This window comes from Euleptes europaea, chromosome 2 (genome assembly GCF_029931775.1).
Source record: "Euleptes europaea isolate rEulEur1 chromosome 2, rEulEur1.hap1, whole genome shotgun sequence".
Lineage (NCBI taxonomy): Eukaryota > Metazoa > Chordata > Lepidosauria > Squamata > Sphaerodactylidae > Euleptes > Euleptes europaea.
Genome location: NC_079313.1, coordinates 22209663 through 22224618, shown reverse-complemented (window position 1 = coordinate 22224618; position 14956 = coordinate 22209663). Strand labels below are relative to the sequence as shown.

Below are 14956 nucleotides of genomic sequence, written 5' to 3'. Positions count from 1 at the left end.
ATGTGACATCACGACATTTACTAGGCAGACTAAGTTTAAAGGGTGGTTTGCCACTGCCTTCCCCATTCATCTACCCCCAGCAAGCTGGGTACTCATTTTACCAACCTTGGAAGGATGGAAGGCTGAGTCAGATGAAGAATGAGGAATATTCTGTGAAATATTCCAGTTCCAGTGTAAAAAGAGCACCTGTATGCAAATAAGCATTTAGGTGTAACTTGCTTATAACTTTTGGCGTTTCTTCAAAGCGGGCGTTAAATAATAGACTACGGATAGCGTTACAGACTTATCTTTACCAGACAGCAGCTAGATTAAATGACAATCGTGACAACAAACAGGAAAGTGTGGAATTGATGGAGTAATAAGAGAAGATCTTATACAAAAATATAAATCATAACTGAATAAAAAATGGGTGTTTCTGTCTTTGCCTTTCCACATGGGCAGACTCTCTGTTTGATTGGGCTATCTAGGCATCTGCCAAATAATTTGTTGTGAGGTAAAGGCATTGTGTTTGGCCATGAAGAAAAGTCTTTGAAAGGTTCGAATGGTTAAGAATTCTAGATATTCTGGTAGCACTAGAAAAGATGGGGTACTCTGTCCCCAGAAAGAGGGTGCACATTTCCCTTTGGCATCACCACATAGTTCAAGATGGTCCCTACGTTCCAAATCGGTAAGTGTCTGCTTCATTACTAAAGAGAGGTTTGAGGGAAAACTTGGATAGGAAATCTGTAAACTTTAAAGTCTTTCGTCTACTATCTTTGTCCAAGAGGACACAAAAGGGTCAAGCTCAGCCCACTTTAAAAGATCAGGGAAAGTCCTGATCTAATAGAAAAAAATCTGAATTTCACCACAGCTTTCCATGTTAACATGGAAGTCTGCAAAGAAAAAAGATGTAAGGGAAGGTGACATTGCTTGCTAGACTGCAACTACTTGTAGCAAAACATGAGAAGCAAGAGGCAATGGTAGTTTCCCTCTACAGTCTGAAGAAGAAGGAGACAAGTGGATGTCTGACAGGTGATGTCTTCCCTGAGGCCTAGAACCAATCCATCAAAAGGACAACTATTGCAAAAGCAACTTTAAAAAATCACTCATTGCTTTTTCTTATCAACTGAGAAAACAACCGCCATATTCTATCTTTGGAATTTAAAAGTTCCATTAAAATACCTGCTTTTATCAGAACAAACTTTTATTTTCTTTATGGATGTTGAATGGTGTTCCCGCTTTTGGTCCAATAGCAATGGAACTGGATTTGCAGAGATAGTGACAGCATCTGGGTTCTGGGCACATGCTATCTCTGCCAGCTGAATAAAGGGGTATAGTGAGAAATAAATTTCACAAACATCAAACTACATCTCACGAATCAGCCTTCTGAGAGGTTACCAGATAACCATTTTTAATTCTACCAAGTGATAGGCTTCTAATTCTATCTAGTGAAAGGCTCTCTTTCCAGCCCACAAAACCTCCATTGGGGAATGAGTGGACAATCCCTCTCATGTTAGACAGAACTCTTCAGGCTGCCTGGACTAATATTGTTTTTAACTATCTATTTTAGGCACACTGTGTCCCAGACACATCAATACTTAAAAGGTAAAGGTCCCCTGTGCAAGCACCAGGTCATTCCTGACCCATGGGGTGATATCACATCCCGATGTTTTCTAGGCAGACTTTGTTTACGGGGTGGTTTGCCAGTGCCTTCCCCAGTCATCTTCCCTTTACTCCCAGCAAGCTGGGTACTCATTTTACCGACCTCGGAAGGATGGAAGGCTGAGTCAACCTTGAGCCGGCTACCTGAAACCAACTTCCGTTGGGATCGAACTCAGGTCGTGAGCAGAGCTTGGACTGCAGTACTGCAGCTTACCACTCTGCACCATGGGGCTCCTGCCATCAATACTTACCACTCTATTAAACAAAATCTGAACCTTTCCTCCAGCATAGGGAGACTTCATCCAATTTAACCAGCTCTTCCATTGAAAGTAGAGCCAGTTAAGTTGGAGGAAGGTTCCTTAGGCTGGAGGAACTTCTTCCACCTTTAGGTAGGGTACTGCCCACCTCATCAAACAGCAGTACATTTAATCATTTGGGAAAGTGTCTCACTTCATTTCCCCTCTCAAATAGGGAACAGACTTTCTTTTTCCATCTTGCAGGAGCAAGGAGAAAGCTCTGCAAAACATTGGATTGCCATAAGCCAGTGGATCTTAAGGATAAAGCAATTTTAAGACACAGCAATGCTTGCCAAGGACTTCACTCAGAATCTCACCTTGCAAATCTCCTGAGCAGCATCTGTGGTGAGAAGAGCTGCCTCTATCTGCTGAGCTGCAATTTTACACATAGTCTCCTGGACAGCCTCTACTGAGTCTTCTCGGGATTGCACCAGCTGCTGTAGTGATTCTGCGTGGGCCTACAGAGAGAGAGATCCATCCATCTTTTAAACATTATTTGTTTTCATTCATTTAGAATTACCTGATTCAGAGAAACCTGAAGAGGGAGTCCAACCCCCTATATGGGAGCAGGATCCAGTATAGCGGAGAACACTCAAACAAATTAATGCACATTGCTGGGACACAAAGCAAAGAACAGGAGCAATAGAAGAGCATCACACAGAAGTGCTTGCAAGACAACACTGTTTTTACAAGCTGGGGCCCTGCAAGGAACCGTGGGAGGAGAAATACAAAATTAGGAAATTCCTCCCATAGGGCAATAGTGCAAAACTGCAAAGATTCAGGCCTAAACGAAAGGCTTCAGTGTTGTGCCTGAGTAATCATACCTGCATCACATTCAGACATACACGCAAGCTACACGCATAAGCTGCTTACAAGCAAAACCACAGAAGCGGCTTCCCAGTGGCCCCCCTTTCCTTTCTCTTGCATACACTTCAAGTCAGCACCAAGCACACACGCACACACATTCCAAAGGCTGGTAAAATCCTCCTTTTTGATACTTTCCCTTCGCCCTGCAAGGGAACACTCTGAACTGCTCAATAAGATAGGCTCCATTCATTAATGTAGCAAGGCTCGTGCACGCGCTGAAGAAACTAATGACGTTGCATTGACAAGCTAAAATCGGATGTTAAGAAAATGTATCATTGTTGTATTGGAATGTCAAACATCTATAAAACCTCTTGCATTTGCCCTGCCTCGGGGTGACAGGATAGCAGAGCTGTTTGTATCCTAGCTCACCCAGTTATGACTTCTTGGCCAATGAAGCAAGTTGTAATCAAACCAACCTCCTGCCCTCATTGCTTTCATTGGACTCTATGAGAATGGGGGGAGCACATCATTGGAGCCCCGGAACAGGGACAGCAGGCCTGAGGGCTCTGCCCTAAACATCCTGTCGGGAGACACTCGAGCTTAGAGCCGTCAGCTTTCAGGCCCCAGATCCCCGGAGAAACCTTGACGGGGAATTCTGATTCCCAGTGCTAACTCAACTCCTTTGTTGGGGGGAACCCAGTCTTTCCCCAGAGAGGCAGACCTGGAGGAACGCTACTGAATGCCTGCCCAAGGAGGTTGGATCCACCACACGCCCAGGGACATCACACCTGAGATTCCCGGTGAGTATGGTGGAACTTGAGAACAGGGGGAAGAAAAGGGGGTGGGAATCCATGTGTATGTGTGAGAGACGGCTGAATGGTATGCACTGTCTTACATAGTGATGTTCTGAATGGGCTTTGGACTGTGTTTTCATCCTCCGGAGATGGAGTTGACTGTCAGGCCTGTGTCTCAGTTGGTTTCGTTTTCCCACTGACCAGACTCAAGGACTGTTATGCATAAAAAAATTCTTTTGAAGCTGTGGGAACCACAGCGCTGTTTGTGTTTTGTAATCTCTTGCTTTTTTCATGCTTTTATATTACCAAGTGCAAGCCAGCAAGCTCCATTGCTGTCACCTTTTCTTTGTGCTCTGTTAACCTATATGACCAGTAAAAACCAACTTCTTTAAGGTCTCCTGTTACCACATCCAATTTGTGGTTAATAGCTTGAGATGCTTGGCCAAGATTTGTCATCACAGAAGTTAGCTGTGCCATCTGTGTAGACATCTGTTCAAACTGCTTGGTTGTTGCCTCTGTTTGTTTGGCTAACATGTCCTGTAATTTCTTATCCATAGCTGAAACTTGTGCTGACTCCTTCAGTTTAGTATAGGCAGGGCTATGCAGTGAGCCAGAACGGGGCCGAGTTCCAGACATTTACATTGGAAAAAAGCTGGTAAAAATAATGTCCTCAGACAGGGCCCTCCAATTGGTGATTAATAGAGGGTAATTCAATGATCAGCTTAATAATTTTTTCGGGTTGAAAAGAGCCAAATTTGGCTTTAAAACAGCTTAGTAAAGTTTTGAAATACCAACGAGTTTTACTGGACGCTCTAGGTCGGATCTACCAGGAAGTATTCCGGAAGTTGAATTTGCCGTGGACCTTCTACCGCCTCATCTCGATGGTTGTTTCCTTCAGGAATTGTTTCTGTGTTACTCAAGTGCGACGCGTATCCGGTCCTACGACTTGTTTCCTGTTGTTATGACTCAGATGATAGAGAGGGTGGTATGGAGGGGCTTCCGGTCTGATGAATCCCTTGCTGCTAACGTGGCAGGAAATTCTTTTTCACCAGAGAATCAGGAAGAAATTCACCCTCCCCTTCCCTCAAAGTTGCTTCTCATTGGTGGAAATTTTAGTCCATCATCTAAGCGTCCTTCCAACTCTTTGTTTTGGTTTAAGCTGCTCTATTTGATAAGGCTCCTGCCGCTAATCCTGATGGAATTTACAAATCAAACTTTCCCGATTGAAATAAGGGAGGAGCAGAGGTACTGGGAATATCTTCATCTACCCCCCGGTTATTCGGTAATGCCAGTAAAAGACGAAGGGTTCTTTGTACTCACTTAGGCATCGAGAGGTGAGGTTCTTTTCTTAAAATAGTCCTTATGTTGGTATTAAGGTGGTGGAGGGTAGAGCCTTTTGCCAAAGTTGTGTTTTGGCGATTTCTTTCCCTAATTGCCCTCGCAGGACCGGCGTCCAAAGCTCTGGGGGACTTATAAAAGCTCCCTCAGAGTCTTTGGGAGGTCAAACTGCGTTTGCGGGCTGCAGGGAATTCCTGCTGTCCGACCCACTTGCAAGGGTCGGATTGGGGTGCATATATCACCCCTAAATTAGCGCAAACTTGGATTTCCCCCAGGACAACCTGAGGGAACGTCGTACTCGTCCCAGCGCACCACCGGAAGCCCCCTTATTCATTATTTCAAGGAAGCCTTACACCCTGACATTCTGAACTGGTCGTATATGCGGGGTGATCCCGAGACCCTGGAAGATTGGATTTTGCTAGCTGAGGAGGTCGAAAGCCACCGACGTTTCATTTCCCTGGTCCGACAATGGAACAGAGAAAAAAGCACCCAAAAAACCCCATCGAAAGCGCCGCTTTCCAGCCTGCGAAAACCTACGCGGCCACCTCTGGATCGCGAAGCAAGATTCCAGAGGGAGGCTTGCCTCGTTTCCGGGGAATTGGGCCACTTTGCAGCGGCTTGTCCTCAGTGCCCGGAGACCACTCGCCCCAACATGCCACCCCGAGCTCGAGGGAGACCTCAACGCAGAGGCACCGCGGCCACCCGCAGCACAGCGCCGGGACGACCCACACCCTCTGCACTTCACGTTGAGGAATCGGCTAACCTTCCTGCACCAAGCGACCCCGTAGGGTCCCGGATTACAAGTGCCCCAATGGGGGACAACTCTCCTTCTTCTGACGAGGATGATCAATGGAATTCTCCAGCTCTAAACCTGGAAACCCCTCTTGACCTGTCAAAAAACGGATACGGTCTGTGGTGAGTGGAGCGTCTCCACAGACCCCCGCAGAATCTCCTGCTAAACCCAAAGCTCCTGTCATGGTGAGTGAAGTTGAAAACACTGTTTATGTGGACGTAGTGTTACAACACTATAAAGGGGGTCCCCAATCACCTGTTAAGGCACTTATAGACTCCGGCTGTGGCCGCACTTTAATCAATGAGGCCACGTTTGCAGCCCTAAAGGTCAAATCCGAGGCTCTACCAGCTCCCGTCCAATTCGCCCAGATGGATGGGAGCCATTTCAAGGGGGGACCAGTCGATCATCGCACACGGGGAGTGGCGATGGGTATCGGGTCCCACTGGGAGCAAATAGACTTTACCATAGCCCCCATCCGGTTCGAAGTTGTTCTAGGGATTAATTGGCTCAAAGGTCATAGTCCCTATATAGACTGGGAAGCTGACACTATAACCTTTGCCAATCCCAAGTGTGAACAACACCAACTCGAAGTCGCGGTGGTGCCTCCACCCGCTCCAGCTTTAACCTCCGATGCCTCATCGCCGACACCTTTGCCCGAAGTATACCGAGACTTTGCAGATGTTTTTGATATTAAAGAATGCGATGCTTTGCCCCCCCACCGTACCACACTGTGCAACTGAGGTGGTAAAAGACTGCACACTGTCTAAGAGCAAGATTTACCCTATGAGCGTTTCCGAACGCGCTGTGTTACGTGACTTTTTGGATAAAAATCTTGCTCGAGGGTTCATTCGGCAATCGAACGCCCCCAACTCAGCCCCTGCATTCTTTGTCCGGAAAAAGGAGGGTGACCTACGTTTATGCATTGACTTCCGAAAGCTTAACGCAGTTACCCAAGCCAACGCCTACCCCATACCGTTGATTTCAGACATTTTGGGACAATTACAAGAGGGACGCGTTTTCTCCAAATTAGACTTAGTGGAAGCTTATTATCGGGTCCGTATCTGTGAGGGGGACGAACTCCTCACCGCCATCTCTAGCTGTTTTGGAATGTATGAATTTCTTGTGATGCCTTTCGGGTTAAAAGGGGCCCCGGGGGTCTTCATGCAACTTATTAACGAAATCCTCCATGATTTACTTTACCGCGGCGTGGTAGTTTATCTGGATGACATCCTCATTTATTCAAAAACCATGGAAGAGCATGTTGCTCTGGTCAGAGAAGTTTTGCAACATCTGCGTAAACACCAGCTCTATGCAAAGCTGTCTAAATGCGAATTTCACCAGGAAAAAGTGACTTTCTTGGGGTACATAATCTCTCATCGTGGCCTTAGCATGGACCCTGCTAAAGTCCAATCGGTACTTGACTGGACTCCTCCCTCCACCCGCAAACAAGTGCAGCAGTTCCTGGGCTTTGCTAGTTTCTACCGTGGTTTCATTCCCAACTTTGCTCAAGTGGCGTTGCCAATCACTGACCTCCTGAAAACAAAGGGTAAAGGGGTTTCTGCAATGTTGCCCACTGCCAAAATACTTTGGCCTGATCAATGTCAATCCGCCTTTGTAGCCCTCAAGCGGCTTTTCACTTCTGAACCTGTACTACGGCACCCGGACCCAAACCAAATGTTTATTGTACAGTTTGATGCGTCCGATGTAGCCATGGGGGGGGAGGCTCTTCTCCAGAGAGGACCGGACGGTCTCCTTCACCCCTGTGCCTACTTCTCGAAAAAGTTTGTGCATGCCCAACTGAACTGGCCCATTTGGGAGAAGGAGGCATCAGCCGTCCATCATGCCCTTACTCTGTGGAGGCAATTCCTGGAGGGGTCCAGGGTCCCCTTCGAAGTCTGGACCGATCACAAAAATCTAGCTGCCCTCACGGGGACCCATAAACTGTCCGCAAAACAACAGCGTTGGGCAGACTTCTTTGCTCAATTCCGTTTTGTTCTTAAACATGTGCCCGGGAAACAAAACGTACTTGCTGATGCCCTATCCAGGTTGCCTCAATACCCAGTAAAAATTGATCGGTCGACAGACTCTTTATTCACCCCGGCGCACAAAGGGGCCCTGCCCGTACTGGCCGTGCAGACCCGGTCCCAAACTCGGCCCCAGCCTGGAAACCGCACAGTGGCCGACAGAGTATCCAACACTAACAGCGGACTCCCTCGCCGGCCCCCCTTCCGCCGCCTGTACCCGGCGCCCCGCAGCAACCAGTCCCCCCCCCTCAATCGCCACCAGCTCCTGATCCACCCTCTTCTGCGGGAGGAGGGGGAGTGATCCTCTCCAACTCCTTCCTGGACTCCCTTCGTGCTCAGTGCTTAGCCGAACGCACTGCCCAGACCCTACCCCAAGGTTTGCTTGAGCAAGGTGGTTGTTGGTACAAAGACTCAAAATTATACGTGCCTAAGATACTTCGAAGAGAAGTCCTGCAATTGGCCCATGGAGCTAAAACTGCGGGGCACTTTGGGTTCCTGAAAACCCTTCACTTGTTGCGCAGACAGTTTTGGTGGGGGGGATGCGTTCTGATGTAGACTCCTTCATTTGCAGCTGCCCTATTTGTGCCACGGTCAAACGGTCTCAAGGCAAGCCCCCGGGACTGCTACAACCGCTGGAAATTCCCAGCAAACCCTGGGAGGTGATTGCCATGGATTTCATGACGGATCTCCCACTTAGTGGGGGCAAAACTGTACTGTGGGTTATTACTGACTTATTTTCCAAACAGGTACATTTGGTTCCGTGTGCGGGTATTCCCTCTGCCCCCAAGTTGGCCCGCCTCTTTGTGTCACATGTTTTCCGTCTACATTCCTTCCCGCGCAAGATAATCTGCGACCGCGGAAGTAGTTTCGTGGCTAAATTTTGGAAAGCTTTTCTCAAGTTGGTGGGGGTGGAGCAAGGTTTGTCTAGTGCTTATCATCCCCAGACAGATGGGCAAACTGAACATGTCAATGCTGTACTGGAATGTTATTTGCGTTGTTATGTCAATTACCACCAAGATGATTGGGTTGAACTGTTGCCTTTTGCAGAATATGCTTACAATAATGCTGTACATCAATCTACAGGATTCAGCCCTTTCTATGCTGTGTATGGTCAGGACTTCGGTCCTATTGCCCCTGTAGAAGTAACCGAGGGAGAGGGGGATCCTGACGTGGCCTCTTGGGCGCATGCTCTCTGCACCACATGGCCCTGGCTGGTGAGCAACCTAGACAGAGCCAAGCTCTAATATAAAGCGCAAGCAGATAAGCATCGCTCTCCCAGCAAGGACTTTTAAATTGGTGAATTGGTGTATCTTTCCACCAAAAACCTGCGATCCACTCGCCCTTGCCACAAACTCAGTGCCAAGTACATAGGGCCGTATCCCATTGCCCGGATCATTAACCCTGTCACTGTGGAACTGACTCTCCCTAAAAACTTAAGACTTATCCACCCAGTCTTCCATGTCAGCCTCCTCAAGCCTCATGTTGCCTCCTCGGAATGGCACCCGGAACCGCCTCCCGAGCAACCCATGATGGTGGGGGGGGGAAGAACATTTTGAAGTGTCAAAGATCCTGGATTCACGTATACGGCATGGGTCCCTGCAATACCTAATTCGCTGGAAACACTTCCCCCTGCCTACGACGAGTGGGTGCGTGCACAGGATGTATCCGCCCCACACTTAGTGAACGCCTTTCACACAGCCTACCCGGACAAGCCATCCCCCTTGCAAGATGGGGGGGGCCTTAAGGGGGGCAGAATGTCAGGCCTGTGTCTCAGTTGGTTTTGTTTTCCCACTGACTAGACTCAAGGACTGTTATGCATACCTAAACTCTTTTGAAGCTGTGGGAACCACAGCGCTGTTTGTGTTTTGTAATCTCTTGCTTTTTTCATGCTTTTATATTACCAAGTGCAAGCCAGCAAGCTCCATTGCTGTCACCTTTTCTTTGTGCTCTGTTAACCTATATGACCAGTAAAAACCAACTTCTTTGGACCTGACTGTCTCTGATGTGGTTTCTGGTTCAGATTGGGCCAAGGGCTTACATTGACCAGGACTTAGTGTCGTGTCTGTTGTGTCAAACCCCTCACTTTTGGGCAAGAGAGATCCCCTACTCTCCTGCCTAAACTCCTTTTCCTTTTGTGTCTTGTGTGTGTGACTGAAGGACACCGTCTCACATTGCTTACCCATCCCGGGGAGGGAAGCGTACAGGGAGGAGGGAAAAGGGCTTCAAATGTGATAAGGAGGCATGCAGACCCATCAGGTGGGCATAAGGCGACGCCCAGTTGATGAAGTGAAATACAAAATTCTTTAGTTGAAGCCACATGGGGAGTACTCACAGTAAGCAAGCCGGCCCCGTGGGCTGCATGCTGCAAAACTGGAAGGGGTTAAAAGAGATCAGAGGAATGGTCCCACATTGCTAAGACAGGTGCCAAATGGCCTCTGCAGGGGTCAACTGACAGCCTGCTCTTACAGCTCATGGAATCATTTTATGTCCAGGGCAAGGAAAACCAGTGTAAAAGCATATCTTTCCCCATTTTTGGGAGTTAAGAAGAGGGAAACCTCATCTGGCAATCAAATGCGATCTAGTGACACCCCCTAAGGGTCAAGAGCCACACTGTCACTCTCTGCCAGCCCCTGAAGATGAAAACATCTTTGGACCTGGAGGAGTAAAGGAAGAATGCCCATCGCCTTACATCTATCAAGCCAGCACGAACCAATAGCCCAGCCGACAGTTCCTGCGCCAGATCAACCGGTCCCCGTGCCAATCAGGGACCCCGTGCCTGCGGTGACCCTGCCATCAACCATGCCCAAGAAGGCTGCTCCTACGCCACACTCTAAAGTCAGTTCCCAAGCCCCAGCAAAAAGCAGATTCTTCCACCCAGGAAGAGGAGGGGGAGGGAAGGGAACCTCTCGGAGCTGCAGGCGGAAAGACAAAAAGACCTCCGCAGGCACTTTCTCTCTCCCCTACATGTTTAACGCTCCAGAAAGAAGCCAGCCAACTCGAGCCCGCTTCTGGCAGCCTTCTGCATACCTGAGAGGGGGGAGGCTGGAGAGAAGGAGAGAGTAAAAGAAAACGCCAAGCCTCTCTCTCTTCTGGCTGCAGCCATTTTTCACGGTGACATTAAGGACTCCCTGAGGCAGAAATGGGGGGGAAGGTGGACAAGCCCTGCTTTGGTGTTCTCTGTAGTCAACATGGGCATTTAGAGGAGGGAGTGCCCCCAGAGCCAAGCAGAGCAGCCTGACCGTTGGCAGTTGGCAGAAGCCTGGAGGCTGGCAACTGCCTGTCCCTTCCCACCCCACAACGCAAGCAACTGGCCTAGCACCCCCCCCCCAGGGCACGTCTCGGCAAGCAGCCCCTCCGCCTTCCAGATGGCCACCAAGCCCGGAGACACTCAACAGGGTCCCAGTGACTCTCTCCTGTGCAAACTTGAGCTGTGGCAATGGATCTGCCCAGCCCCCTCCAGAGATCGTGTCTCCTGGTTGTAATTTGAGAGCGCTCAGTCTGTGCAAAGGAATTTTTGGCTCAGATTGAAAAAAAGTGCATCTCAAAAGTGCATCTCAAAAGCGCCAAATCTGGAGAAAAACCTCCAGTGCATACCTGGGCCCACGGCTAAGGGGGAAAGAGCGCTCCGCTTCCCCTAAGCAGTGGCTGTGGGGGCCGGGGGGGCACCAACCCCCCCATGTAATCAGAGTGGGCATAGAGCTGTGGGAAAATCCACCCATCCTCAAACAGCGACATTGCCTGTGAAACTGATGGCTCTCCTTTCTCTTAAAAGGGAAATTCTACACCGACACTTTGCAGTTGTGGAGGAATCCTTCTGCCCAAGCTGCAGAGCCCCTGCCCGCATCAAAAGCCTGCCAGTTTCTACAGGGAGCTGACGTTTACCTCCTTGTAGTGCACTCTCATGCAAGTCACTGGCATAAACGCAGGTTTTGAGGCTTTGACAGGCAGCAGACAAGCCTCTCATAAATGAAGCACTTGCTTCAGACACTGATGGATGTCCTTTGGTTGTACTTTTTCCTGGCAATAGTGCATTGTCCTGAGCACCAGCCGGACAGCCCAGAAGTCTCCCAGGGGAACCAGGCAGTGGATTATTGGGCTCAAAAGACAGCTTTGCTCTCACCCTCTCAGCCCCTGTACAGCAGCCAGGAACTAAAAGAAAAAGTGAGGGAGATGGGTGAAATGGATGGAGGGCAACCAAATCCAACTGCCCTCTGAAGGACTCCCACCACTTGGCTTCAAGGTCGCTACTGCAACAGAGGCCAAATATCCAGGGGGAGAAGCGGCAAGTGGACTTTTGCAGAGATGCCCCTCCCCATAGACACAAGGAACATCTTTTGGCTTTCATGGATTTTTCCCTGGGTCCAGGTTGAACAAAAGAGGGGTTTGGAAAGAAATAACAGGTTGTCTTTTGTAATCAGCAGTCACCCAGCCTGTGAGTACTTTTCCTGGACATGAAATGGTCACCACACACTCAGCACATGTCCACATTTTCCAGTTCTGTAACATAAAAGGCTCTGCATAGGAAATCCATTCTCATGGATCCATTTTAATGGATTTCTGCACAATATTCGGGTTCTGCTTGCATACTCTTCATACTGTTTGAAAGGTTGTATTACCTGAGCTGCTTTCTGCCGTGCCTCTTCCAATTGCCTCTGACTTTCCAAAGCCTTTTGCTCTGCTTTGAGCTTCAGAAGAGTCAAGTCCCGCTCATGCTGTTCTTGCTGGGCCTGAACAGCAAAGAAATTAACACTTCAGTCATGGAATCTGATATACTGTTAAAAATAGTCAAGCATGTCTCTTACTTCAGCATCTTTTAACGCTGATATTTTACCAGCTTCAAAATTGCCTCTCTGATCATACAGAAATATCTGAGGTGTTATTTAATTAGATTAATCACAATGATATCAGCACTGCCAAGAAAAAACATGGAGTCCCATGGTAAAGAAACTCTCTAGGCCCCCTTCCTCACATCACCCAGACTTAACCCAAACATCACACAAAAACAAATCATGTGACTTGCCCCTGGAATTTTGTCCCATTACTCCCTTCTCCCTGAAGCTCTGACAGGTATTTATGCAAAACATGGCTGATTTGTTTTAAGGAACTGTAGACCCCAAAGTGATCTCTCATAGAAACGAACAATAATTTACAAAAAAGTATTGTGTTATCTTCTTGCCAACAACAGTAAGTGGACTCTATCACCCAATTTAAAACATTCAACAGAATTTATTTTAGCATAATCTATATTTTATTTATTTAAAACATTTATATAGGAACCTGGTCATTTTGTGGATTTAAAGGGAATATGACAACATTATTTCACTAGAACTCAGGGGGCATTTCCTCAGAGCAGCAGAAACTTTTTTAATTCATGTCTGAGATTCTTAGAGAATGCAAAGACAATTTAAAGCAGAGAGGAGTACTTCTTTTGTTACCTTTCGTACTTGAGCAAGTGAAACAATCTTCTGTTGTACAAGTGATATGTCCTGCACTTGTTCCAAACCCGAAAGCTGCTGTAGAGACTTCTCAATGGTACTTAAGTAGTTGAGTTCTGTTAATATTCGATGCTGGAGACCAGCAGGGAAGCACTGCACGGAGTCTGTAAGAAAAGCACATGACGTTACCCTAAGAAGCTGCCTTATTCTAAAAACAGGGTAGCACTTACCTGTAACTGTTGTTCATTAAGTGGTCTTCAGTCCGGGCAAACAGTGGGACTATGCATGTGCAGGCCAGCCATGGAGACAAAAATTCTAAAGGTTTCCAGTGCTTTCGATAGTGCAAGGAACACTCCTCCCATCCTCAGCCGTGCACCAGCCCTTTCCTGTCATAACAGGCATGTGACCAAGGAACAGGAGCGCTCCTTGTCTTAGTTCTCCCTTTGCTGCTGCGGAGCATCCCAGGATGCCTAAAGCAGAGAGCCCACAGTGGGGAAAGGAGGGAAGGATGCATGCCTACATGGAAAACCACTCAATGAAAACAGTTACAGGCAAATGCAACAGCTGTTTAAATCTTCACAGCTTCTGTGCAGTCCCATACTGGGAAACTCACATGTTCATTTACCCTGGAGGTGGGTGTAGGATTTTAATTGAATAGACTCCATGGAACGGAGCCTTGATTACTTACCGTGAAGGCTCCTTCTCTCCTGAGGCTCAGGCGTCTTGAGCTGTGGTTATTTCCTTGCATCATCAGGGTAGGCAGGACCAATTTTGAACTTCCTGTCTCCCCTTGGTGGGAAATAGCCTGCAAAACCTCAGTTACAGTCTTGCCTAGCTATTACGATAGGAATGAAACTAGCTCGATAAAAAACAATTAAGAAAAAACACTGATAACATCAACAATGGAACACATAACCAAAGGAGATATAACAACTTCCCATGAAGCTGCAATTGGCAGCCCTGGGATATGTTAACCAGGTCACTGTCTCTGAATGAGACGAGAAGGTTCAGATTACAATACATGCCTAGGGCGGGCAAGACGCCTTCGCCTCAGGAGAGAAGGAGCCTTCATGGTAAGTAATCAAGGCTCCGTTCTCCTCTGAGGCTCAGGCGTCTTGAGCTGTGGGACTTACAAGAGCTCCCAATTGGGTGGGTTACGGACGCTCCTCTGCCACCTGCTGTAACACCCTTCGTCCAAAGGCCGCTTGAGCAGAGGCCCACGTATTGACTCTGAAATGCTTAATAAAGGTTGAGACAGATGCCCATGTGGCAGCACGGCAAATTTCCTCTACTGGGGCCTGTCTGTCAAAGGGCGCTGTGGTGGCTACACTGCGTAACGAATGAGCGGTGATGCCCTCAGGGGAGGAAACCCCGGAGGCCCTATAAGCCTCTTGGATGTAAACTCTGAGGGTGCGACTAATCGCCACGACCGACATTCTTTTCCCCATGTTAATCCTGATGAACATGAAATCTGATTGTCTAAGGTCGTCTGTTCTATGAAGATACGTATTGCCCTACGTAGGTCAAGCGTATACCTTGGGACAGGAAGGTCTTGGGCAAAAGGATGGCAAGTTAATCTCTTGTGACCTATGGAAGCTGGATTGTGACCTTTGTGAGTTGTGACCTTTGGGGTGAAGGTGGGGTCAGGTATCAAAACCACCTTGTCCTTATGGAAGACGCATAGACCCTTATGAATGGACAGGGCCCTTATTTCGGAAACACGTCATGCTGAGGTGATGGAGATCAGGAATAATACCTTCATGCTAAGGTATTTTAAGGGAACCTCTCGGAGGGGTTCAAACGGCGGTTTGGTAAGCGCATTGAGCAC

At 48.0% G+C, this 14956-nt stretch overlaps 1 protein-coding gene across 1 annotated transcript in view; it reads right to left on the bottom strand.

Moving 5' to 3' along the window:
• The window catches only part of LOC130473173 (centrosome-associated protein 350-like), a 105243-nt gene that overhangs the window by 46068 nt on the left and 44219 nt on the right, over positions 1 to 14956 (bottom strand). Inside the window, 4 exon segments of the mRNA XM_056844702.1 lie at positions 1162 to 1298; positions 2255 to 2395; positions 12310 to 12420; positions 13129 to 13292. Of these exon segments, the coding sequence (XP_056700680.1) occupies positions 1162 to 1298; positions 2255 to 2395; positions 12310 to 12420; positions 13129 to 13292 (553 nt within the window).